The sequence below is a fragment of the Netta rufina genome, assembly GCF_964035555.1.
Source record: "Netta rufina genome assembly, chromosome: 2".
Lineage (NCBI taxonomy): Eukaryota > Metazoa > Chordata > Aves > Anseriformes > Anatidae > Netta > Netta rufina.
Genome location: NC_140124.1, coordinates 59,600,956 through 59,625,927, shown reverse-complemented (window position 1 = coordinate 59,625,927; position 24,972 = coordinate 59,600,956). Strand labels below are relative to the sequence as shown.

Sequence of the window (24,972 nt, the reverse complement as noted above, 5' to 3'; positions counted from 1 at the left end):
TTTTATCTCTGTTCATAAACAAGTTCTGCTTTGGCTTTAATAGTTTTTACTGGCCATTTCTTAACCATTTCAGTTTCCACAATAATCTCTCAGAGATTTTGTGATCAGAACTGAATGCCATGAAAACAGTGAGGATGCATCACTGATTTATATAATAACATTATAATATTTTCAGCATTATTTTATGTCTTTATCTCAATACAGTCTATTATCCTGCTTTTTTTCTATCTTTGCTCATTGAGCAGGTTTTTCAATAAGTAGATGTATCCACAATGACAGATATTTGCCTCTCTGATCATTACCATGTGAGTCACTAAAATGGTTCCTTTTAATGTGAATCACTTTTGCATCTACTCTGTATTTCATCTGTCATAATGCTCCCTCAGTATGTTGTAAACAGGTTCTGTAAATTGTTCATGGTATTCTATATTGACTTAAGAAATTCATGCATTTCTCCTGCTAATTCAACTTCACCATTGTTCACCATCTTTTCTTTCTGCTTGCAACCAGTCAACAAAATTTGTTATAAATCCTTTGATCTCCACTTGTAGTCTCCTTCCTTGAAAAAGGATTGTTTATTCCTGAATTTTATGTTTCTTGCTTTTTTAAGCCATCTATATCTCATTATATAAAAGTATCTTGCAACCTGAACTTCTGCCTTCATGCCTTTCAGGAGGGATTTTGTCACAATCCAGATCATATGGCTAAATGAACATTTTTTCCAAGAACAAATTATCTTGTTCTAACAATTTGTTAGTGTTGTCATTTGCTACTAGACTTGAAAACCTCATTTTCAGGAGTTCTTTTGTACTTTTAATAACACATATTTGCACCAACACGACTGACAGAAGATCTTGAACCAAAAATTGGAGTCTTAGAAGGGTCAGAAATAAAGGAAAGGATTCACCTTGCTTAACATTAGCCATACAGCTGTTAGATACCTGGTGAAAGGTAGTTAACTAGATTTCCTATAGAGGAACAGAGAGATAGGCATGTCCAGAAGGCAACTCACACTGCTGAAAAAAGAACCATTTGAGATAGATTGAATCTCTTACACGTATCTAAAAGTATCTGTTGTCTCCATTAACTAGAGAGGGAGCTAAGATAGCTGTTTTAGGATAGAAAACTGATTCTTGCATGAGTGAAGTTAGGTAAGAAGAATCCAGCTGCCAGAAAACACTGGGATTCAAAACTACTCTCTTGCTTATAGATTCCTTAAACAGGTTTCCTAATAACTTGTGTTTTCATAACCATTTGCTTGCCTACAGCACACAGAAACACCTTCTGCATGTTATATAGTTCTCCAGTGTACCTCATCAAGAGGGTTCCCTTCTTGCTGTTGTCTGGCTTTTCCTTTCTACATACTAGATTCATTAAATCTGGCCTGTAGTCCCAGTTGTCCTCAGTCGTGTTTTATCTACACTGCCTGCCAGAACTTTTCATATTTCATCGTGTCTTATAGCACTACTAGCTTTGGGCTTCTGCCAACTCTAACACAATAAAACGATCTCCTACGCAAGATTTTCTTACATAGTCAGTTCCCAATCTTCATTGTCTTGAAGGTGCTGTCATGCTCCAGATTAGTTGTTGAAAAGACAGCTCTCAGATGAGTCTACGGTCATTCTTAGTACAGCTACTTTCCCAATTCCGTGCCAGACGTTTTCTTTCTGCAGTCTCAACCTACCACATACGCTCCATCATCTCTTTATCACAACTCCATACAATCCCTTGTTTTCCTCTCTTCAGTTAAAATCTAACCAGCTCTCACTCTTCTTTTTTTCTCTGCTGTGCTCTTATTACTTTGCTGCTGTCCTGTTTTATGAGAAATGCACTCTTTTTTTCTGTGTTTGAACATAGCCACTAAACTGTTTTGTCTAAATTCAACTTTTTTTTTCTTTTGCTTTTTATAATAGATGACTTTCACTGATGTGGATGACAATTTTTCTCACTTTTTCTCTTTTCCTCTATCATCAGCATTGCATCATGCCATTTTGTCCATGGATAGAATACCAGATTTCAATACTCAAGATTACAAGAATACCTGAGACTTCCTTGCATGAGCGTTTGGTTTGTAACATAGGTCTCTTCCTGACCAGTTTTCTTTATGGCATCTGCACTTGCAGGAATAGGATTTCTCAAAAAAAGACAATATAACTGCACCACACCTTAGGGAATAGGAAGATATTACTACACTACCCGTATCATTCTAAGGAACTGAGCCACATAGAAAGTAAAACACTTCACTGTAGGAACCTTGCTGTTGCCTTTGAATTACACCCTTAGCTATACCTTTAAGTCTATTATTGTAACAGTGATATTATATCATTCCTGATGGGAGTCAGAAAGATGACCAATGCACCTGATCTGCATATAAGATTATATATTCTACAGACAACCATCTGTGTTGTCCACATCATTTAGAGAGCCCAGAGACCCGCAATTACAGCGCATACTTTGATCCCACAGTAAGGCTTCAAATGGAAATCCTAGTCAGATGCTGCCAAAGCGCTTCCCCAGTTGTGTCCACACCACACCAGGACTTCTTTCCTTTTGTCTTCATTCAGAGCTGAGCATGTGCACAGCCTGTGTGGACCCAAAGAGCTTTCTTATGCTAGTTTCCAAATGTATCTATTCTGTCAGTCTAAGCAATGTGTATAGAGGTCCTTTATATTATATTATCCTATTCTAAGGGAGAAAATGCTCATTAAGCATCAAATAGTTTTCATATTCACATATTTACTTTAATTTAGTTGAGTAAGCTAAAAGGGCGATGAGATATGGTATTTGGGCCCCAATGGAAACATTCTGGCAGAACTGCTGTGAAAACAATTTAGCTTGAAGTGTGGGGATATGTGTAATAACTTCTTCTTTTAACTTGCTAGAAGATTTAAGAAAACATTTTTGAAGCCCATGTCTGGTCATGCAGTATGAGTAGGTTTGAAGACAGATTTCCTCTGCCATGGTGCTCTTGAATCAAACAAAAGGGTATGGTACACCACAACTCTTTCTCAAATAATAATAAAAAAGCACGTGGAACATTTTAGGAAATGTAGACTGATCAGAGAGCTCAGCTTACAGGAAAAATCAAAGCATGAAAAACTTAAACTGTTACTTCTGCAAGGCATTAAGGTGTCATTTCAAAGTATTTGGGAAGTATTTTTACATCAAAATCTTCCATGGACAATCTTTATTAGAGCTAATATCTGTATTTCCCAGGAAGAACTAGCTGACATCAGAAATACATTGAATTTTTATTTGTATCATAAAGGGGATTGTTCAAAATATATTTCTTGCTCTTTGTGCTACTCCCACTAGTTTCATCTCTTCTGCCTTTTTTGTTATACTTGTCTTTTTCACCTCTGTCTACTCTAATTTATTGTGTTTCCTTGTCTCTCAGATTTCCTTTTCACTGAATTATAGAAAAATAGGAGCGGAGAGGTCCCGAAGAGGTCATGCAGTCCATCTCCTCCCCATAGGCAGGATCAACTGTCCCTGTATCGCTCTTGACAAATGTTTGTTTAACCTGTTCTCAAGAACCTCCAGTGGTGGAGATTCCCTGACATCCCAAGGCAACTTCCATTAGGGCCATAATTTGCCCTGTTTTTTTTTGTCCAGACTCTGTAAAACCAGTAGCAGTTATGATACAGGGCAACTCTCAAAAGTTTTTTCTTTATTTCCACTTGGCCTTTTTGCCTTTCCTGATCTTATGTAAAATTCCTTGTTTCCCTGTCACTATCCTGTAACTTCCTGGATGCAGGGAATAATACCCCTGATCTCATGAGTGGACCTAAATATAAGGTTCCAGTTAACCATCCCAGAAGCGGAAATATACTACATACATAACCTAAGAATAAAATTCAGTCTTACAGACCTAATTCATTTTTCTTTACCATTATCAAGCAATACCACCTTCACTGTTGACAGCAGAATGTAAAACTGATGTAAAGGAGATAAGAATCAGGCCCTCTGCATTTTCCAGCTTATTCTTATAAAGTATTATGCTGCACTTTATGTTTCTCATATTCATCCTATTCCTCTAGCTGTAGTGTGCATACATATATTCCTGCCAGATACTGATCAGTGTTGCATACAGTCATCATTCTCGGCATGTCTACTATATCCACCTACACAGAATGGCACTTACAGCAACTGCTTCTGTAATTTCTGTGCCTTCTTCTGTCTTTGGATGGAAAATGCACAACAGTCATAAATATAATTCATATCATATGTACGTGTCCAAAATTGGGAAAACTCAGCTATTGCAAGTTTGAATTGATTCTGTCATCTGGAATCTAATTCATAATCTAATCGTCGCCTCTCCTTAAGGCTATTTCTGGAATGGAAATTATAGTAGATGAAAAGAGAGAGAGTATTTTAATGCAATTTCATGTCATAGATAACTATCATTGTTCTTTAAGCGGGACATTTACAGCTTAACCGTCACATCTGTAAAACAGGGGGTTTGCTGAAAATTATGTAGGGTGTTGAAGATAGAATCCTTCCTTAGTCCCTGATCAGGCTTTAAGGTGACTCTTCAGCTTTTCCAACCCCATTGTTCCCTTTTCCCTCATAAGCATTGAGTTAGAAACCAACAATTGCTGTTGCACCTAAGGTCACTCACTGTTCATCCAGACTTTACTCTCCATAGAATATTTGTCCAGCTAAAATTCTGACAATTTCATACATTCATCCAAAGATTCGTAGAGGTTTAACAAAAGAAACTGCCAAGGTTCTTGGGATCCCAGTTATTTCACAAATGCATTTCCAAATGCAATGTGCAAATTTGTCAAGAGAATCAAACATTTTCCAGACTTAAGAACCGTACTGTGCATTTGCTATATGGTGGTTGTATGCTTACTTTGTGAGTGCAAACTGGAGAATGTCCATTCATTTTGGTGCTTTCTGGAAACATTCATTTTACTGTGTCCATCCTCAGCAGTTGAACTTTCAGGTACTATATGTGTATTGTGGCCTGGACGTGTTGCATGTGCTATGTCTCTTACATGACCATGTATTTCTACCTGAGAAATATGGGTAGAAAATGACACAGAATCATAAAAAAAATAAGGCTGGAAAGTTATAGTTCAAGAGATTATCCAGTCACCTCTGCTGTTCCCAGGTGGAGCAGCTGTTCCTGTATTTGTCTAACTTGCTGCTAAGTACTCTCATATGAACCTTGTCAGTTCCCCCAGTAATTTATGCCAGTGCTTCACTGCCATGTTAGAAAGCTTTTCCCACCATCTAATTTGAATCTTCCAGAGCGTTGCACTTCCTTTCTTTAGATTAAACATGACCAGTTCCTTCTAGGCATCTTCATAAGCTTCAGATAACTCCCAGACCTTTGGGAGTCCGTTTTTTTTTCTCAAGTGTGGCATCCAGCTATGGACACAGTGCTGCCTTTACAGAGGCCATTCCAGTGATTAGTAGAAAAGAAGATTCTTCACATGCATTACAGACATCACTATTGCTCACACAGTTCACTATGGGAGTTGCCTTTCTTGGCTTTTGCAACACCGCTGTTCTTGGTGGCACATTCAAACTGACATGATCATTATGAATTCTAAACCTATATTTCAGCCTACCAAAAGTCCCTCCCAGCATGGCATCAATGGGTAAATTTAGTAAACATATCCTCTTCATCATCCAGGTCATTAGGAAAATATTGAATAGTCTTTCCTGTTTCTGCTTCTGTGAAGCACCATCCCTGCACACGTCTATTTCAGCAGATAGATAACCATCCTGTCAGGTCTGATTTCCAACTACTTTTGCATTCATTCTGCAGCAGTTTCATCTAAACTATGTTTCCCTAGGTTATAAAGAATGTCACACAAGGGAGTGTCAAGAGACTTGTAAAGTCAAACCACCTGCTGCTTTTTCCCTGTCCACAAGGCCAATTACCCTGTCTTACAGGGAGATCAGATTGGTTTGACACAGTTTGTTCCTAACAATCCATGTTGTCTGTTACTACCTTGTTTTCTTTCAGGTGCTTGCAAATTGTTTGATTATTTTCTTCAGTACTTTTCCAGGGGTTGAAGTTTAGTTGACTGGACTATAATTTTGCAGATCTTTCTTTTTAAAAATAGCCACCACATTTGTTCCTCCATCCTCGCAGATAAACACTAACATCTCTAAGACTATTCCAGCCAGTGTGGAAGCATCTAACTCATCTAAATACAGTATTTTTCTTCCTTCACCTAGACAGAAATCTTTAGTTTTGCCAGAGAATCCCTTTGACAACAGACCAGAGCCCAAATTCTCTTTCCCAGTCTGATTTCTAAAGGCTCCAGCCTGGAGTTCTGCATGTGTAATGGATGGGCCATCCTCTTCTGAAGCATTCAGAGGAGGCCAGCCTTTCTAGTAGGCTCCTTCCCTAAAAGAAGATAGTACAAAAGTAGACGTTCTGGGTTGGAAGTGCTCTGTAGATAAAATCCAGTGCTTAGTGATTTTTTTTCACAGATGCCCAATGCTTGCATGAGTCTAAAACCTGTAAGTCTTTCAATCGGTTTCTCAACTGTTATCGCTTTGATACAGTGCCAGTTTTCTCTTTTAAAACTTGTTAGAAAAGAAAAGCTCCTCAAGATAATAAAATGTTTTTACTTATGAATCCATAGAGAAGTCAGAATAGACTAAACTTGGACAGATAAATAATTTTCATTGTTATTAAAGGTTAACTCAAGGTTTCTGGCTTCATTTTGTGTTACATTGTTCAATGTGGTAAAAAAAAAAAAAAAAGAGTTGTGTTTTTTCCATTCTTAAGCAGACTCATAACAGGAATAATGTCATTAAAATTGTTCATATGTATTCCGTTCATCTTGAATGTGATTAGATGCCTTTATCTACTGTGCCATACAATTTGTTGTCTACTTAGCATCAGTCATTTCTATGTGTTCTGAGAGCATATTGTATATAATTTTAGTATTACTAATGAATTCAGCTCCTTTTCTGAAGTCACTGATTCAGTTAAATATCAAAAGAGAAAACCTCATATTCCTTAGAATTCAAGAAATGATCTTAAATAACTGACTTTGAGCAAGGCTAAGCAGGCCTGTATCTTTCCCCCTTTCTGAGAATATAAATAATGGGTATCACTTAAAAGTGAAGCCTTTTAGTATGTTTTGTCAATCTTTTTTGATCAGTATCAAGGATTGATATAAAATAAAGGTACATTAAGTACCAGTCACCTGAGTGCCTCAGGACTATGTTACTATGTTAGTAGGCTATGAAAGAGCTGTACTGGATGACTAAAGGCCAACATAAAACTGTAAGTCTGTCTGTCCTGGTTTTAGCTAAGATAGAGTTAATTTTCCTTCTAGAAGCTGGTATGGTGCTGTGTTTTGGATTTAGTATGAGAATAATGCTGATAACACGCTGATGTTTTAGTTGTTGCAGAGGAGTGCTTACACTAAGCCAAGGACTTTTCAGCTTCTCGCTCTGTCATGCCAGTGGGCAGGCTCGGGGTGCAGCAGGAGCTGGGAGGGGACAAACCCAGGACAGCTGACCCAAACTGGCCAAAGGGATGTCCCGTACCGTATGATGTCATGCTGAACATATAATATGGTGGGGCTGGTCGGGGTAGAGGAGACCACTGCTTGGGGACAGGCTGGGCATCGGTCAGCAGGTGGTGAGCAATTGCATCGTACATCACTTGTTTTGTACATCTTATTGCTATTACTATTATCATCATTATTATTATTATTATTATTTCTCTTCCTTTTCTGTCCTACTAAACTGTCTTTTTCTCAACCCATGAGCTTTTACTTTTTTTTTTTTTTTTCTGATTCTCTCCACCATCCCACTGGGAGTGGGGAGTGAGCAAATGGCTGTGTGGTGCTGTGCTGCCAGCCAGGTTAAACTACAACACTATCATGTACCTTAATTCTGTACAGTCTACCCTTTGAATTTGCTGGAAGTTTTATGTAAAAATCAGTAGCAGAGAATCTTAGTTTTCAATCCCATATGAAAGTTTATTTTAGGCTGAAGGGATTAATGGTTCTTTGTTTTCCTCTAGTGAAGGACCAAAGACTACAGTACTGTAAAATGTGTAAACAAACATTTCTAAAGCCAGATGAATATATCACAGCGTATCATTTGCATCTACAGAACTTGCTAGACTGTTTAGATATGTCTTACTTGACAAAGTCCTGATGCGAATGGGGTTCAGAAGTTTCACTGTGTGTTTTAAGAAAGGACAATTTATCATTTGAGAAGTAAGATTTCAATTTTAGTTTGCTTGCTAGATCCAATGTCATACAACAAATTATTCCTTTCTGTAGGAAAGGGATCTCCCCCCACCTTATCTTCTCTTCCCCATTCCCACTCTTCTTGGCCCTGGTCCTGCAGTATGAAAGGATCCCTTTGAAACAATGCTGATTTATATGAGAATCCATGTAGGGAATAAAAGTCTGACTTCTTGAGTCAGAAAACAGGTAAGGACATGTATTTATTAAATCAGAATGCTGCTGGGAATGTCATAGATCTCTCATCATCCATTTCAAACAAGTATTTAGCTGCTAATTAGATTAACTATCTGCTTAAACTGGGAAAAAAAATGGAAAGTCAGAATGCAAGGGAGTTCAAATTGTTCCTACTGTAACACTGTCATCTGAACCAAGTCTGTGGTATTTAATGTTCTTAGGGGATTTGTTCCTTGGAAATAGATGGGTGAGATGGTGCACTGAAAGTTTTCTATTACTGCTTCATTTTCTAAATACCTATTTTTACATTTTAACATTTAGCTCCATCAGCCCTCCCAGACGCAAGTGGGACAAGCAGCCTCACAATCCAATCTCCTGCATTTGGCTCACAGTCAAGCATCTATGTCTCAAAGCCCAGTGCGTCAGGCTTCCTCTTCTTCCTCCTCATCCTCCTCCTCTTCAGCTTTGAGTGTTGGCCAATTAGTCAGCAGTAAGTATTGCTCCCTGTCTCTCCTTACTTCTCCCCCCTGTTTGTCCTCCTTACTGCTGAGTTTCCTGATCTGCTTTCCTTCCTTTTTTTTTTTTTTTTCCATATATTAGATTGTGTATTGCTAACTAGAGTGACTCTTACCAATAAGAACTCCTAAGTGCTGTGATGGATGGGGCTTAAGGTAAACATGCCTTGAGAAACTGCAAGCAATGCTAAAAATGCTCATTAAAATGGCAGCAGCTGTTAATTGACTTTGTCAACACTGAGCAATTCTTAAAACTCAAACGTAGTTTATGTTTTTCTGAAATTAGAATTTTTTGAATCAGTCAGTGTAATTATATTGCTTAATATTTGGTGGGCAGAGTCTCTTACTTCTGCTTAAGTTGCTTTTTCTTTATTGTTTGTTTGCTTAGTTATTGTAGCAAACTGTTTTACAAAATGTAGCACTGCACAAATCTAGAACAAGAGACCTTTCTTGCCAGGAAAAGCTTGTACAATTTAAGCAACCAAGAACTGTAAGATGTGGGAGAGGAGAGAGCAGCATGCTGCAGTAAAATAACTGAGTTTCGTGTTTGGGATTGTAACAGCTAACTTCCTGGCCAGCCCTTTCTTCTAAGTCACACATTTCAGAGTCTTCACTGTTACCTAATTAGCATTAACTTTGGTCTTCACATAGCAAGAACAATAGGCTGGAAGTACGCATAAGAAGTATTAACAGTTTTTGCACATCTGCAAAAATCTAACCGTATTGGATGACCTTGTTCAAAGATACACTGTGTGCATACTTCGAGTAAACAGTGTAGCTCACATCGTGTTGGTAATGGAAAATATATGACTGATGCTAGCTTGTGGAGGGCTTGGAAAAGATGTTTTGTTTAAAAAAAAAAAAAATCTTGATTGGATTACTTCAGAGATTGTTTACATGGGAAAATTACTAGCAGAGCTATAGTGGTAAAATTATGCTAGTATAATTCCCAATGTGAATACTTTTATTCAGAAATAAACACAACTACATGGGTAGCTGTAAGTACATAAAATGTATAGATATAGATATAATTACAGTGAAATATACTGCTATTGTTCTGTCAGTACATTTTCTCATGTAGACAAGCTTCTGGAAAGAAGTTGAATAAGATGCTTCACATTAAAAATTCATAGTTACCCTTTACCTATGTGGGAAAATTGACTAAAATAGCTGGTGCAGAATAAGGTTCTTCTCAATTGCTGGTCCAGAATAGCTTGCCTTGCAGACACTGTTATAAAAAAATATATTCTACAATAACTGTTGAGGGGTACTCTACCCCAAAAAGTTATTCCAGTGAATTTCCCCATGTGGATTAGCACTCCACACAATAAAAGCAACCTGGAAGAAGACCTTTTAACTTTACAAGCTAAATCACTTGAAGTTTAGGAGATGCCAGGAAAAGAGTACTTAGTCCAACTATATCTAACTCCCCTTATAACATGTATTTTGTAATAACCAAATGTGTTGTGATTAAAATCACAGAATCACTATTTTTTTTTCCTCATCCTTCATTCTTGGCATCATTGTTCAATGGAGGAGTCATGTAATATGGGAGGACACTGTCCCAGGGTTTGTTCCCTACCTGGTTCACTAAACTGTTGCCCAGTTTGTGTGACATCTGAGGTAGGGACTTGTAGAAGGGTGAGGGTTGGTCTTGCTTCTGGCAGCAGAGAGCTGTGGAGCTCCAGCTCTGTCTGCAACATAATTACGGTGCAATGGCAGACAAGTCACATACAACAGATTTTTCACAAGTGTTGCCTCAATATCCAGCTTGAGACTCTGGACTTTAATTTACAGAAGAATGTGGCACTCACAATTCAAAGTGCACTTTTACTGTGGAACTGTATAAAGCACCATTTAAAGCCACAGTCTAAAAAATCATCTTCTACTTGACCTTGACTGGGTAGCCAAAAATGCCTTTGCCTTAATATCTGTCCACTCGTCTGTGAATGAGAAGGGGAAGACCCTCATCTTACAGAAACATAAGAAAATAAATTAAGATTTCAAAAAATAGAAAAGCTCAAGAGGAAATGAATAACTATGTCTTTGGTGAATAGCTTTAGCAGAGGTCTAGGGCCACACACTGAACAAGTTAAAAGGCAATAATTTAATCAGTTCCTCTGTAACGAAGCGCAATTCATCTTGTGCGCTGGACAAGGCAGGAGTCTGTGGAAAAAAATGGCCCGGTGCTCAGACCAGCACAGCAGGCTACTGTTGTCCCAGCATTTTTAACTTCTTAGTGTTTATTTGTGCAACTCAAAGGTTGTTCTTTTAGCTTCATTTTTTGCTTGGATATATTTCAAGGTTGTTACAAAAGCAGAATAATAATGTGAGTCAGTCATATGATGAGATAATACTTATATTCCAAGCTGGAAATATGAGATCTTCTGTTGGTTGAATGGATGAAGAAGCTGATAGGTTGTGTTATCGTCTTGTTTGTCCTGCTCTAAAAGGGAATAAGGCACACGCTGTGCTCATGGGTTTGGCTGAGGGCAGAGGCATACAAGGCACAGGAATATCAGTTCAGGGGAGAGGGGGAGGTGCACAAATTAACATAAACTTTTTTTACTTGTTCCTCTCAGGCTTGACTTCTTTAACACCTGTTCTGTTCCAATCCCATTACTTCCTCACACCATTCTTCACACAATCTACATTCCCTTGGCCGCGGTACTTCTTTCCTCAACTTTCTCACTGCTGTTCTTTCCCCCACAGTCCATCATCCCTCGATTTCTATTCTCACTTTAGTCATCTTCCAGCTTCCAGATGGTCTCTGTCCCTAGACCATCTCTGTATTCCTTTTACCAGCATTCTTATCAGGCAATCACTGTCCTCTTCTGTCTTGCTTTATCACTAATACTGCCTCTCTTTTCCCTGATTTTCTTTCCTCTACCCTAGTGAGTCCTACTTTCTGTCTGTGCACATCAGACCCTCTTTCCCTCCACTACAAACCCACATTCCCGCTCTTTTTCCCTTCATTTCTTTTTCTTCAGATTCAGGGTTGTTTGTTTTTTTTTGCCTCTTCTGTGTCCAAATCCACTTCCACTCTCCCTGAAAGTCATTGGAATAGTGTGGAAAATGATGACCAGAAGAGAAGCAAGTCAGTCTCCTTGTCTTTACTGTCTTCATGGCCCAAAGCAGGCCAGATCCACAACCATAGCAGGAGGCGTTCTTCTCCATCTCCTGCAGTCTTAGGCTCCAATGTTCTCAGTACAGAGAAAAACATAAAGAAAACTCCATGCAGAGGTGTAACAAATCTCTACCAAGGAAATAGAAACTTTGGAAGCTCACCTGGCTGTTAGAGACAGATTGTTACTTGGGATGGCAAGAAGTCTACTACAGACATGAAAGTTATCTCCCTGACAGCTATCAAGGCCCAGCTTCAAATGGCAGGAATACAGAAGCTTCTAAAACAATAGAGTTTTGTGGTTTATTTATTTATTTATTTTTAACCTGGGCAGAACAACATATTTTATTTACCTCATTCTCAGAAGTGGTTGAGCTCTCAAATTTGTCTTATAATGGCAAATGCCAGGCAAACTTAGCCATAGTTAATACCTTGACAGTGATCATGAATGGAACAGAGAAGATAGTTGGAGTTTTTCTCCTTTGCCCAAAACTGAACAACAGCTTGATTAAATCAATAAGTGGGGAACTCAGGACAAAGAAAATACTTTTCATACAAGTGGACGGAGGGCTGTGTTGTCCATGGGAATTAATTCACTGGGACTCGGCTCTTAAGAGCATTCCAAAGGGGGAGGGTGATTATAGGAATTGCCTGTAAAAAAAGTGTGATTATAATGGCAAAAGAATATAAAGTTATGGAACTTATTTTTCAGGCTTCATCCAGTCCCTAGCTATTCAAGACCAAAAGGGTGCATAATGCGAGGAAGAGATCAACAAAACAGTTATCCTTTATAGTTATCCAGCATAATCTTGATAACATTTAGCCAACCACAAACTGGATTTAACACTGCTTGCATAAGCCTGCTTGAGGTGACCAAGCAGTAAGTACCAATGTTCCAGAGAACAAGAGAGCTACCCACTGGTTTCTAGTAATGTGAAAAGAGCCTACAAGAAAGAGGAAAATACAGTCATTTCAGCAGGAAAACATCAAACCGCCTGTGTAACAAAACATGAAAAGTAAAGTGAGATGCATTTTTTACAGTTTTTCATTGTTGTTGATAATAGCACCTTTTTAGATAAATAGTCTTAATTGATCTTCATGAATTTGAAAATTGCTTTAGGAGTATAAAACCCCATTTGCATACAACTGTGCCTGTACATGGGGAAACAAGTGAACAGAAAGTGCCTCCCTGTTGCAGGCACTTTCCCACTTGTAGAATACAGTCAATTTCTGGGTGCAGATCCCTGAAGGGTAGGGTCACTTCTATGCCAAGCACATGGCCCATGATGGGACAGAACCTTCTTGGCATCCCAACACCCCCAGTGGCCAGCAGAGCTTTGTTTTACAAGCCTTCAGTTGAAACCTAGAGCCTGCCAAAGTCCATCCAAAGTCTTTTGTGGGATAAGGCCTGCAATGAGTCAGTGGTCATGAAATAAATCCATAGGCCCATGGGCAGCAAGAAACGGAGAAACAGAAAACAAGAGGCTTGTGGCCTCCTGAATATCTCTTTAACTGTTTTACCACTTGTGAGGCAGGAATATGGTTATTTTCAATTTCTCATTCATTCCAAAGCTGTAGTCCAGCCTTCCAGAGTCAAGTATCTCAGTAGAGATTCACCGTATTCCAGAAGCTGTTGCCAAATGTAATAAAGTTCAAGACAAATTCAGCTACCTTATTTTATTAACTGGGTTGCTTACAGCAACTTCAGTAGTTAAATAATTGGTTCAGGCAAGGCTCTGCACACTTACTGAGAGAGAGTAGCACTCTCTACCAGAGGTCATGTCATATGAGTGAAATTATTAAAATCCCTTGTTAAAGGGATCAGGATTGGTCTTTAGTAACTTCAGTGTTTCAGGTTCTTTGTGTTTATTCATTTCAGTTTTCATTCTAGTCATATTTTCTTTATGATATTACATTTTTTTAACATTTCCAAACTTCTAAGAAAGTGCATTTCCTTAATCTCTTACTACTTCCCTTCATTTATTTTATAGATTTATTCCTCTTGTGATGTCCCATAATATTTTATTTTATTTTATTTTATTTTATTTTATTGTATTTTATTGTATTTTATTGTATTTTATTGTATTTTATTGTATTTTATTTTATTTTATTTTATTGTCCTTTTTTTTTTCCGTGCACTGTTTCATTCTTCATAGCTTCTCCCTTCATCCTCACTCCATCATTCCTCACCAGCAACCAAGGCTAGCTCTTCTTAAGACAAACTATTATGTTTCCAGAGAAAGGACATTTTAAAAGAAGGTCTGCCTAAGTAATGACTGCAAGATTCATCTCCACTCTTCATGCCTTTTCTATGCATGTTTTTTTTTCATGTTGTTTTATCCTTTCTTTCCTTTGCTTTCTCTTCATTCAATTCTACATTGGCATTCCTCCTTTTTTACATTTCATTTTTTTCTTCTCAGAGGCACCCCTGTTCTTATTTCTTTACCTTTCTTACCATATATTCTCTTTATGGAAATTGCTGTTTGTTTTCCCCTCGTGCTTGGAGATTTGTGTCTCCATGAAGGTCCTTTCTTCCTTCCAAATTCATTTTACTGTTATCTGTTACTATTAAATTAAAATGCCTCCCACAAACAAATTATTCTCTTTCCCATGAGCTCCAGCCTATTTCTCATTAACAGTGTTTTGTCCCACCTCTCTCATCCAATTTACATTCTCTTGGACTTCCTCTGCCAGCTCTTTCTCCCCCTGTCTGACTTGGGAAATCACCTGTAATCCCTCCCAAGGCAGAATTCTGTACAACAGAAATTTGCTTTCTCTTTCAGGGTTCATTGATTCTCTGTAGCAACTCTTTCCTGTCACTATTAAAATCACAAAGACTTTGCATTCACCAACAAACTTGTGGAATTTTGAAAGAATTCAAAAGTGGGAGTAGTATTTCCTTCGAAAGGAAAAAAAAATGGTTTTCAGTACAGGAGAGCCTGTGGATATTTTTCTTCTTCTCTGATCACCCACCTTCACCATTTACCAGGACATATGGGGGAATTTTAGCTGCCTTCCTTTTTGTTCTTCTGCTATACATATGTCCCATACAGTGGCCCCAGACAACTCTCATCTTTGTTCAGTGCCTGCTAGTTTAATAGACACAGCAGCAATAGAGTATGGAGCCATAATGTACCTTGGGAATATTTACTCTAAATACTGAAACTGTAGGTCCTAACCACTCAATGAGTTTGGTATTCTTTATTTTCCTCTTAGCACTGTGCAGCCTTCTCTAGGATATCCACTTAATTTGAAAAGCATCAGTTTATTTACAGTCTTCAATCAACTACTCTTCCTAAAATGTGAAGTAAACTATCCACTTAAGTGTTCTGAGAGCTCAGAACTTATTAAAAACAAATACATTATCTATTTGTGTATATTTATGCATGTGTATGTATTAGTCCACAGGGTCCAAGATTATGTATTGATGGCATTTTAATGGCAACAGAGTAAAACAGACCGGTGCTGTTATATGATATCAGTAGGAAAGGCTTCATAGTACTGTATGAGTAACACGAAGCTGATAGAATTCAAGGGACTATTTCTATGGATTTCAAAGGGCTTTGAATCACACCTGAAGTAGTAGTGGTTCTGATTTGATACACTGTTTTTCCTAGAGTTCATGGATAAAAGGCTTCAGTGTTTTTGTCCACCCATTAGCACGTTCTTCCTCCTAAAGACACTATATAAGAGTGAAGCCTTTTTGTCAACAAATGCTATGCCATATATATCTACTCCCATATTACTAAAGTGCATCATAACTTTCTTTCTTATTTTAAGGAGACCTCAGCCTAATTGTTCCATCATCCAAGACCCCCAAGCAGGAAAGGACTTTTCATGATACTCAGTTTTCTAAGCATTGTACCAGAAGAATTCAGCAGAACATGACAATTTTTGTATAACCATGAGCAAGCATATGACCCCTTAGCTTTCTTAACTCCCTTGTTATTCCTTGCAGGAGTTTGAGGGGGAGAAAGGTTACGGGTGACAGCAATAGAGTTTGCTACCTTGAGAGTTCTCTGGGAACATCTGAATTGTACTTTGTCACATCCCTGACCACCCTAGTCAGAGGCCTTAAAAGGAAGGAAAGCGGTGAGGAAAGTCACCATCTTAGTGCAATTTACTCAAGGGAATCTTTGAGGCCATTATAATTTATGATATTCTGTACATGTCTCATTTGCTCTTCAGAGAACCAAAGGGCTGATAAGCGTTCATCTCCACTCTGTATCTATGAAAATCCCAACTGGAATGCTAGGTAGACTGTGGATAGGATAAGTAGGAATATTTCACATCCACAAAGGCAATTACTTTTCAAATCTGTGTAGCCTCTCTAATAGCTCCTCACTACTAATAAGCAAATAATATGTATCCTAACTTTACACTGATTGAGTACATGGATGTATGTACAGGTGAGCTCAAGCACAGCACTGACAGCAGGAGCATGGTGCATCGTCAAAACTAGGTCCAGCCTGTGTATGTGTGTGTGTTTACCTGTACACGTAGTTCATGTGGTCCATAGTTATACAGATGTCTATTTTTTAAATCCTGTTTCTTCATGTGCTTCTTTCACTCAGGCTTTGAATAGATATAGGTTGAATTTATATAGCAGAAAAACTTCTTCCTCTGTCTCTATTATTGGACTAAAAGATTTTTTATAGGACATTTCCATTATAAGGGAATTTTACATCAGGTTTATAAACCACTGAAAATAAAAGCCCTGTTACTGTACTGCTGACATGCCCTTAGCTATAGCAGCACTAGCAGGAGCCACTGTAATATAGGGTTCAGAATAGTAATGTAGTCTAGCACTGTCCTTGGACAACTGCTTGCATTTACAGAAATTGATAGGTTATTGTGCTGCAAACTTTTCACCTAAGAAGTCTGAGGAATGAGGTGAAGAACAATAGAGATATCTCGCTGGGAGAATGGCTTCACTACACGCAGGATTGCACAACACTTTGAAATCTTCCACCATCCCAGTCCCATGCTGTCTCCAGCTTGGCAAACGCTTTCATTTAGCCAGGGATCAGTAGCTTGGGGGGGGAAAAAGTTCCATTCTCCAGCTGTTGTGTCATTTCCCTTGATAAGTCCTAAATTGACCGAGTTATCCAGCACCAAAGGAGCTTTCCTGTGGTAGACATGCTTTATTATGTGCCCTTTCAGGGACAAAGGCTTCTGTGTCAGTAAAACCGCTATGGAGAGGAAGGACAGATTTATTCTCACAGCATCATAAGCATTATCTTCTGAGGGGCTAATGTAAAAGTAACAAATTGTGCAGCATTACCATCCAAAACCTAATGGCCGACGTTGCAAATACGCTGCTCCTTGATTATCAACCTGATGGGAGGCAGAAAGAAAAGCTTGAAAGGCTGCTTCTCACAGAGGCATCTTTAAAAGATGATTTTTAAATGAAAGAGTTTTTTTTTGTGTTTGGGCTTGTTCCTCTGCTGGGTTAGTTTGGATGCTTGGCTGGTGGTTTGAGCTGGTTGTTGCAGAAAAGGGAAGGAAGGTTTATGAATTTCCTTATTTAGCATTAATTTTAGATAAAGTGGAAAGTATTGTGAAAATTAAAAAAAAAAAAAAAAAAAGCAGTTTATGTTCATGTTTAGCAGTCCCCATAGACTGCAAATAAATATATTAACAGCTGCCTTTCTTCTGTATGTAATGAGAAGGGGACAGAGGCAACACAACTTGTCGAAAGTGGGGGAGATTTTGCAACGCAAAAACGAGTGTGGAGCTCAGCCACTCCCTCGCTCTGAGGTGAATTGGCCTTTTCTCGGGAGTTCAGCAATGAAATATGTCTTTGAACATCTTTCACCACCACTTGGAAGCACGGCTGCATAGTTAGCATTTTAGCAATCTGAACATGCTTCATAACACACCTAGCAAGGCAAGCTTGTTTCTGTTTGGGAAAGAAGCGAAAGGGAGAAGTATTCTATAATTAAAAATAAACATGAACAGCCTGACAATGAAACATGGGGTAAGCCTAGCCCACTCGTACGTAACATGAAGAACTGACACAATTCAAAAAATATTTCAACAGATCCTCAAACAGCCACTGGAGAAGTGGATGGGGTGAATCTGGAAGAAATCCGAGAATTTGCCAAAGCTTTTAAAATCCGGCGCCTGTCCCTTGGCCTGACACAGACTCAAGTTGGCCAAGCCCTAAGCGCCACCGAAGGCCCAGCCTATAGCCAGTCTGCCATCTGCAGGTAACAAGTTACATCATAAACTCTCCTCTACTCTCTTTGTTCTTCAGAATTATTCAGTTTATTGTGAGAAGCATGCTCAGAGTCATATGTCTTTAGAATGTATTATTTATTCTTGGATTTAAACTAGCCAATGATGTTGGTATCTGGCAAATAAGATGTTCTTCTTGTGTAGCCCTGAAGTAATGTTAGTCTTTTTTTTTTTTTTTCCTTCTTCTTTTTTAAACAAGTGAGAAAAAATATTCCTGGCATCAAGACTTAATTCAGTAGACAAGCTGGAGACCCTGCTGGTGCTGGATAAGCAGCAGCTGACCCTCTTCATACTGTGCCATTTTCTACAGATAGGGTTACTGAACAAATATTTCATGGCTGCATCCCTGCTAAGCTAAAACTTGTATTACTATGGTTAGCACTTCACATATAGGATGTTAATGATGATTTACCTAGGCAACACAGAAAGGAAAAAATTATCCTTCCTGCTATCTTGCTATCTTGCAAACCAGAAGCTATTCATCTTTTAACAACTAAATGTTTAATTAAAAAATAAAAATAAAAATAAAAATAAAAATAAAAATAAAAATAAAAATAAAAATAAAAATAAAAATAAAAATAAAAATAAAATGACAACCCATATATGCAAAGCAGGAGTGGAAATCTGTCCTAATCATATGAAATTATAATACAGTCTTGACAGAGTTAGTTAGAAGCAAACACCGTATATTCACGTACGTGTGTTACAGTAATCCCATGTTTATGCATGAGGTAACAAACACACTTAGGTAACAGCTTTTTCCTCTTGGGCAATGCCTTATAGTCCTTCTCCATCAGTGAAAGCCAAGAAACCAACTCTAAGCTCATTTAAGTGGATTTTGTTCTTGGTGATCCATGAAATGCTCTGTCTTTTTATCTGCTCTTTATACTTTTAATGTATTCCCCATAGAACGGAAGTGTACTTTTCCTGCAGTTTAAGACTAAGGTTATAAATAACATCAGTATGGGGTAGTGAGCTTGCAGCTCACATTTTGCTCAATGATTTTCCATAAAACCCATTGATTGTTGTTAAATACAAAAAGCTCCATAGGATCCTCTCACTTCTATGGCCTCCCCTACTGTTTTTTCTTATAAGATACCTCCCTGTAGAAAATAACCTTTATTCAGTCTATACAAGGATACTACTGCTGGGAAATTTGTTTCAAGACTTGTATATCGTTATACCAAACAACTTGTACTGCAGTATCTACACTAACAAGCAATGCCAATGATATGAATGCTATTGCTCCCTGTTGCTAAGGATTAATATTTTTTTCTTTTGTATGGCCAATTGGTAAAGAATGCCTAAAACAGGTGGAGTTTTTAGCAATTGCCAATTTGTTGTAGCCTACTATACTTTTAAGTGACAAATTGCAGTTTCCTTTGCTTATGTCTAGTTTGCTGTGTCCTCATTTCCTCCACCTACCTCATGTCTGAGAAAACCACTGGGGATGGTTTGAATTTTACTAAGAGAAAGTTTCTTCACTAATCTATTATCATGAAAACCCAAATAAAGAGGAAGTTGGAGCACAGACATGGCTAACTAAAACCCTAAATGTGGAGACCTTTGACAGAGGGCAAATTTTGCCCCCTTAGAGGGGTAAATGGCTCAGAACAGGATACAGAACTGAATGCAAAAGCTGGTCCCAGATACATGCAAAGTTATCTTTTTCTTTTTCTTTTTTTTTTTCCTTCCTTTGACCCTCACAAATGGATCTCATTTTGGGGTGTAATAATCTGCTATGACTGTGCATTTCTTGTTAAGCACCAAGACATGCTGCTTCAGTGGCAGTTTGCCACTCCTTGTAAATAGCAGGTTTAACATTTCTTTTAATGGTAACAAAGGAGATTCAATATAAACTCCAGGATAATGGAAAGGGCAGTAAGGTAAGCAAGTTGAACAACCAACTTGGAGGCAGAAGTAGAGTCTTCCAGTGCCCTTTGCAGGTCATATCAGCAATACACCACTTACGCCAGTATGTTCTGCATGCAAATAATGGCACTGTCTTAATTTGGCACAATGAGTTCTAAAACATACACTTCTGACCGAAATATCACTGGACACCAAGGAAGGACACCATGCAGTCAATCCCACTTCAGGATGCCAGGAACTGGTTACAAATTCTTTGCCATGTTACTATTTGAAATTATTTCTTGTCTCATTCTTTGTTTGTGAGAAATGCTTTGTTCCTTGCTGAAATATTTTTTGCAGCTGCCACATGCCGAATATAGACACTAAAAATCACTAACTCCAGCCACCAAGTTGTTTTGCACAAAAGCATTGATTCGGTCAGTCTCACCTCCCAGGCACGTTGTGATTAGCAACAGCAGCAGTGTTTGAGCACTGGGTGGGTTGGAGAGGGCAGCAACACCGTGCAATAATTGTCACCTTTCCACAGTGTTAAATGCCGCAACGTATGATGGTGTGGACGTAGGTGAAGTGGAGAAATACAAATGGGTGGCATCAGAGGAACTGGGCTGACTTTTTTAATGCATAGCAAGAGAGGATGAACTTGATAAATGAAAGAAACAAGTACTTATAAGAACTGAAGAATGAACTCAGCTCTTCTGCTTGTTTTTGAAAGGATTAAAGCTTTGTGTAGCTGCTTTTCCAGATGTTTTATAAGACTTGTAAAATCTGGTTTGGCAAAATACTTTTGATGGCAAAATGATATATAGAAGACCTCATTTACAGGAAATGATATCATTCTGGTACCATTTGTAGAAATCCCACAATAAACCCAGCTTGGTGCCACAGCATATTAGTAGACTATTATGTTGGGTTTCATCTGGAAAACATGAGTCTGTCTTTGCACATTGTGGGGGTAGTCAAGATAATTGCAAAGTGTCCAGCTGTTTCAGATGAACACCACCAGAGCTATGGGAATCTGTTTCCGACCCAGAAAAGGGATATAGCGTTAACTTGCAAACAGTGAAAATTGCTAAAAAATGAAAGGAAAGGAAACCTGATATTCAGAGGCTAGTAACTGCCATTGGTTTGTATTATTAAAGCTGTGGTATTTGGACAAGGTGGTAATGGGGAGAAAACAAAGGGATTAATCGCAAGGAAGAGATGATAAAAATCAATTGCCTTTGATGTCATTTCCTGTAATTAGACTTAGCCTTAAGGGTTTTGAAGATCTTCAGAAATATGAAAATGGTACGCATAACCTGTGTTACTTAGTGTGCTTAGAATTTTGTTGTAGTGTTCGTTTTGTAATAGCTTAAATATCTAGCTATATAATTATATTTATAGATATACCTATCTGATAGTTTTCGTAATCCATTGTAAATTACCTCTGCCAGTCAATTAGTCAGGCAGGCAGGAAGTCCCACCCTGGCAGAGCATCAGTGTAAGACTCTTCTTTCTCAATTTTCCCTCAGACACACCATCCTGAGAAGCCACTTTTTCCTACCACAGGAAGCCCAAGAGAACACTATAGCTAGCAGTCTGACAGCCAAACTGAACCCTGGCCTTTTGTATCCTGCCAGGTTTGAAAAGCTGGACATCACCCCTAAAAGTGCCCAGAAGATAAAGCCGGTGCTTGAGCGGTGGATGGCTGAGGCTGAGGCCCGCCATCGAGCAGGTATGCAGAACCTTACCGAGTTTATCGGAAGCGAACCATCCAAAAAGCGCAAGAGGCGTACCTCATTCACGCCACAAGCCCTTGAGATCTTGAATGCCCACTTTGAGAAGAACACACACCCCTCTGGGCAGGAAATGACAGAGATTGCAGAGAAACTGAACTATGACCGGGAAGTAGTTAGAGTTTGGTTCTGCAATAAGAGGCAAGCACTGAAGAACACAATTAAACGTTTGAAACAGCACGAGCCTGCGACAGCAGTTCCTATGGAGCCCTTAACAGACTCTCTGGAAGAAAACTCCTAAAAGCAAAACAAAACAAAACCACACAAAAAAAAAAAAAAAAAAAAAAAAAAAAAAAAAAAAAAAACCCTGCACCAACAGAAATGTAACCGTTCGAACTCTGAAAATACCTGTTCATCACCCTTGTAAGTAAAAGACTGAGAAAACTACAAGAAGGACAGAACAGTTTATAAATGTCCATGGGTTTTCCTATATAAAAACAAAACAAAAAACTACACAACACTTAGTGTGTGTGTGTGTGTCGTAGAATTAGTTCCCCAAAAAAGAAAAAGCCAGTTTTTTTTTAAATGGACTTAAAGTAAACCAAATAACTGCTTACTTTTTTCTGTATATTATGAAAATGTGAACACATTTTAAGGAAAAAAGAAAAAAAAAAGAAAAAAAAAAAGAAAAAACTTTTATCTGTTTAAAAGAGAATACAAGCCTGCCACCTGGAGGAGTGATTGTAGCCTTTCAGGTATCAAGTGCTGATTCACTATGAAAACTATTAACCAAAGTCAGAAACATGGCATTGCAAACTAGATTGTTAGTCTACTCTTTTATGGGTGTAAAATTGTGTTATGAATTTTTACATTTGTATTTTGAAAAGATGAAAACAACAGGATTAATTTCTCTCATCCTTGATTGCACCCCCTGCAGGTGTGTACAAACAGGTGTTAAAGCCATTCCATCATGGTCACCTCCGTTTCTTTTGTTTGCATTTAGTCAACATTTTTGCAATCTCCAAGTGTTTGGGTGCCAAAAATCATTTGTTTTTATTGTGATTTGCAGGGTTTGGTATTTCTCTTCTAAGGGTGTAAATCTTGGTTTGCATTTATATTTTTTGTTTTTTGTTTTTTTTCTGACTCTTTTTGCTGCCTTCCACCCTGAGCTCATTCTCCACTCCTTACCCACACCCTCATAACCCAGTACTCTTTGAAGATTTTTAAAAAGAAAGTGCAACCTAAACACTTTTATATTGATATGCTGAAATGCAATAGAGGACAAGGAAGGATTAGAATTGTGTCTGATGAACTGTTAGCTCACACTGAACATTGTGTTTATTGTCAACTGCATAGCTTGGGATTTCTCTGTCCTTTGGCCACAAACCTGGAGAGGTTACCAAAACTCATTTTGTAGTATAAACATAAACTACACACTTGGTTCAGTACTGCATCTATATCACGGTTCTGTTTAAAGCAATTTCTCTCCAAAGTCTGCTAGCCAAAGAAATTTCTTGAGATTCTGATGAAAACAAGCAGACCAAGAAGTGATGAGGATGGTCTGATCATTACATTACAGTGGACTGCCTCACTGTTAGTGCTTGGTTCCTTCTGCCTTTTTGGTCATCCCAATATTTATGTTTGCCCTGTTGAATTTTTCAATGGGAGGGTGGGTTTCTGCAGGTATCTGCTGTGATCACTGGCTAGATTAAGCAATCAGGATTTAGGAAACCCATTGAATATCCTTTGGAAATAGTGAGGTTGGTCACCTGCAGTGTTTCAGGTGAATTCTCCTTTAAAGACAACTTTCTATGACTTCCATGTTGATGGGACAAGCATCTTCTAAAATACTGTGATCATTGGACTTAGGAGTGTACCAAGGCTCACATGGAGAGAAGGGTGTTAAAGGTTCTGGATGGGTTATGGGTGACCCATGAAGGTTACCTGCAATTTTCGTCTTGTGCTGATTTCTGCTCCAGCCTCTGGACTTTAGCCCATTGTTAGGATGTGAGCTGCCTCATGATCAGGAAGCCCTTAACATCTGACATTCTGTTCAACTTACTGTAGAGGAAGTAGAGTAAAAGTTCTGCTGGTATAACTCCTGATTGCATTCACTGACCTCAGGATTGTACTGGATTTTTGGTTGTCTAGCCAAGACATTGAAGAAGGCTTACAAAGTACTGGGGTTTTCAAATAGCACCCCTCTTACAAAATTATGTTTTCAAGAACTCAAAAAGAAATAGTGAAAGAAAGGGGCTTCCACTGATTTCACTGGGCTCTGAATTTGGCCCTCACTATTTTATTAATGGGATTTGCCTTGTAACATAGGGTATTTGCTGCACGGCTGGTAGAGTTTTAAGGTTTCATCTCTGCCAGAAACTGCATCTAAATGTGAGTGCTCCCAAAGGTCAACGTTGGAGAGCACTGAGGATCCAGTACTCGGGGCTGGGCTCATGTCCAGTGAATGCATTTTAGGCTTTAAGCTTCAGCAGGGTATGTTTAAGGATATTTTCAGTATTGCTTTTATGAGGAGCAGAGTGTGAATTGTTATTGACTCTTTTCCGACTGTTGATATATAATTATCTGTTGGGGGAAAAAAAAATAAGTAACCACAGGTAAATTGTGTGAGGGACAAAAAAGCCACTTTACCCAAGCTGAGCATGTGAAATAGCCTCACAGCAACATCTGACCCTCTGGGTTCTCTTTTTCCCCCCTCTACCCGTGGATACCTCTATCTGTGGATATATATATCTCTGATATCTATACCAAACAGAGCTAAACTTATGGCCACAATTTGATTTACATAATGGTCAGGAGACCACCCAGCAGCCAGCAGGGACGCAAGGAAGAACAGATACCAATTTGGAAGTGGATGCTCCTGAAGCCCTACCCATGTCTCCAGTATGCTGCTAATTGTCTGGTCATTAATGCCATGAACATTTTACCTGTTCATCCACCCTAGAGACCGTATGCCCTCCCTTTGCCCCTATCATCAACAGCCTGGGAACAAAACCATCAACCATTTGTTGTCTAAAATCTAAATTTCCAGTTCTCCCAGGGACTGTGCTAAATTTTGTGAAGAAAAAGTCCCC

At 38.5% G+C, this 24,972-nt stretch overlaps 1 protein-coding gene across 1 annotated transcript in view; it reads left to right on the top strand.

Annotated features, from left to right (window-relative positions):
* POU6F2 (POU class 6 homeobox 2) overlaps positions 1-22,181 on the top strand; it is a gene marked incomplete at both ends in the record, with an annotated part of 312,801 nt that extends 290,620 nt beyond the window's left edge. Inside the window, 3 exons of the mRNA XM_084282352.1 lie at positions 8,736-8,904; positions 18,097-18,265; positions 21,677-22,181. Of these exons, the coding sequence (XP_084138478.1) occupies positions 8,736-8,904; positions 18,097-18,265; positions 21,677-22,181 (843 nt within the window). The remainder of the gene's footprint in view (positions 1-8,735; positions 8,905-18,096; positions 18,266-21,676) is intronic.
* Between the last annotated feature and the right edge of the window lie 2,791 nt (positions 22,182-24,972).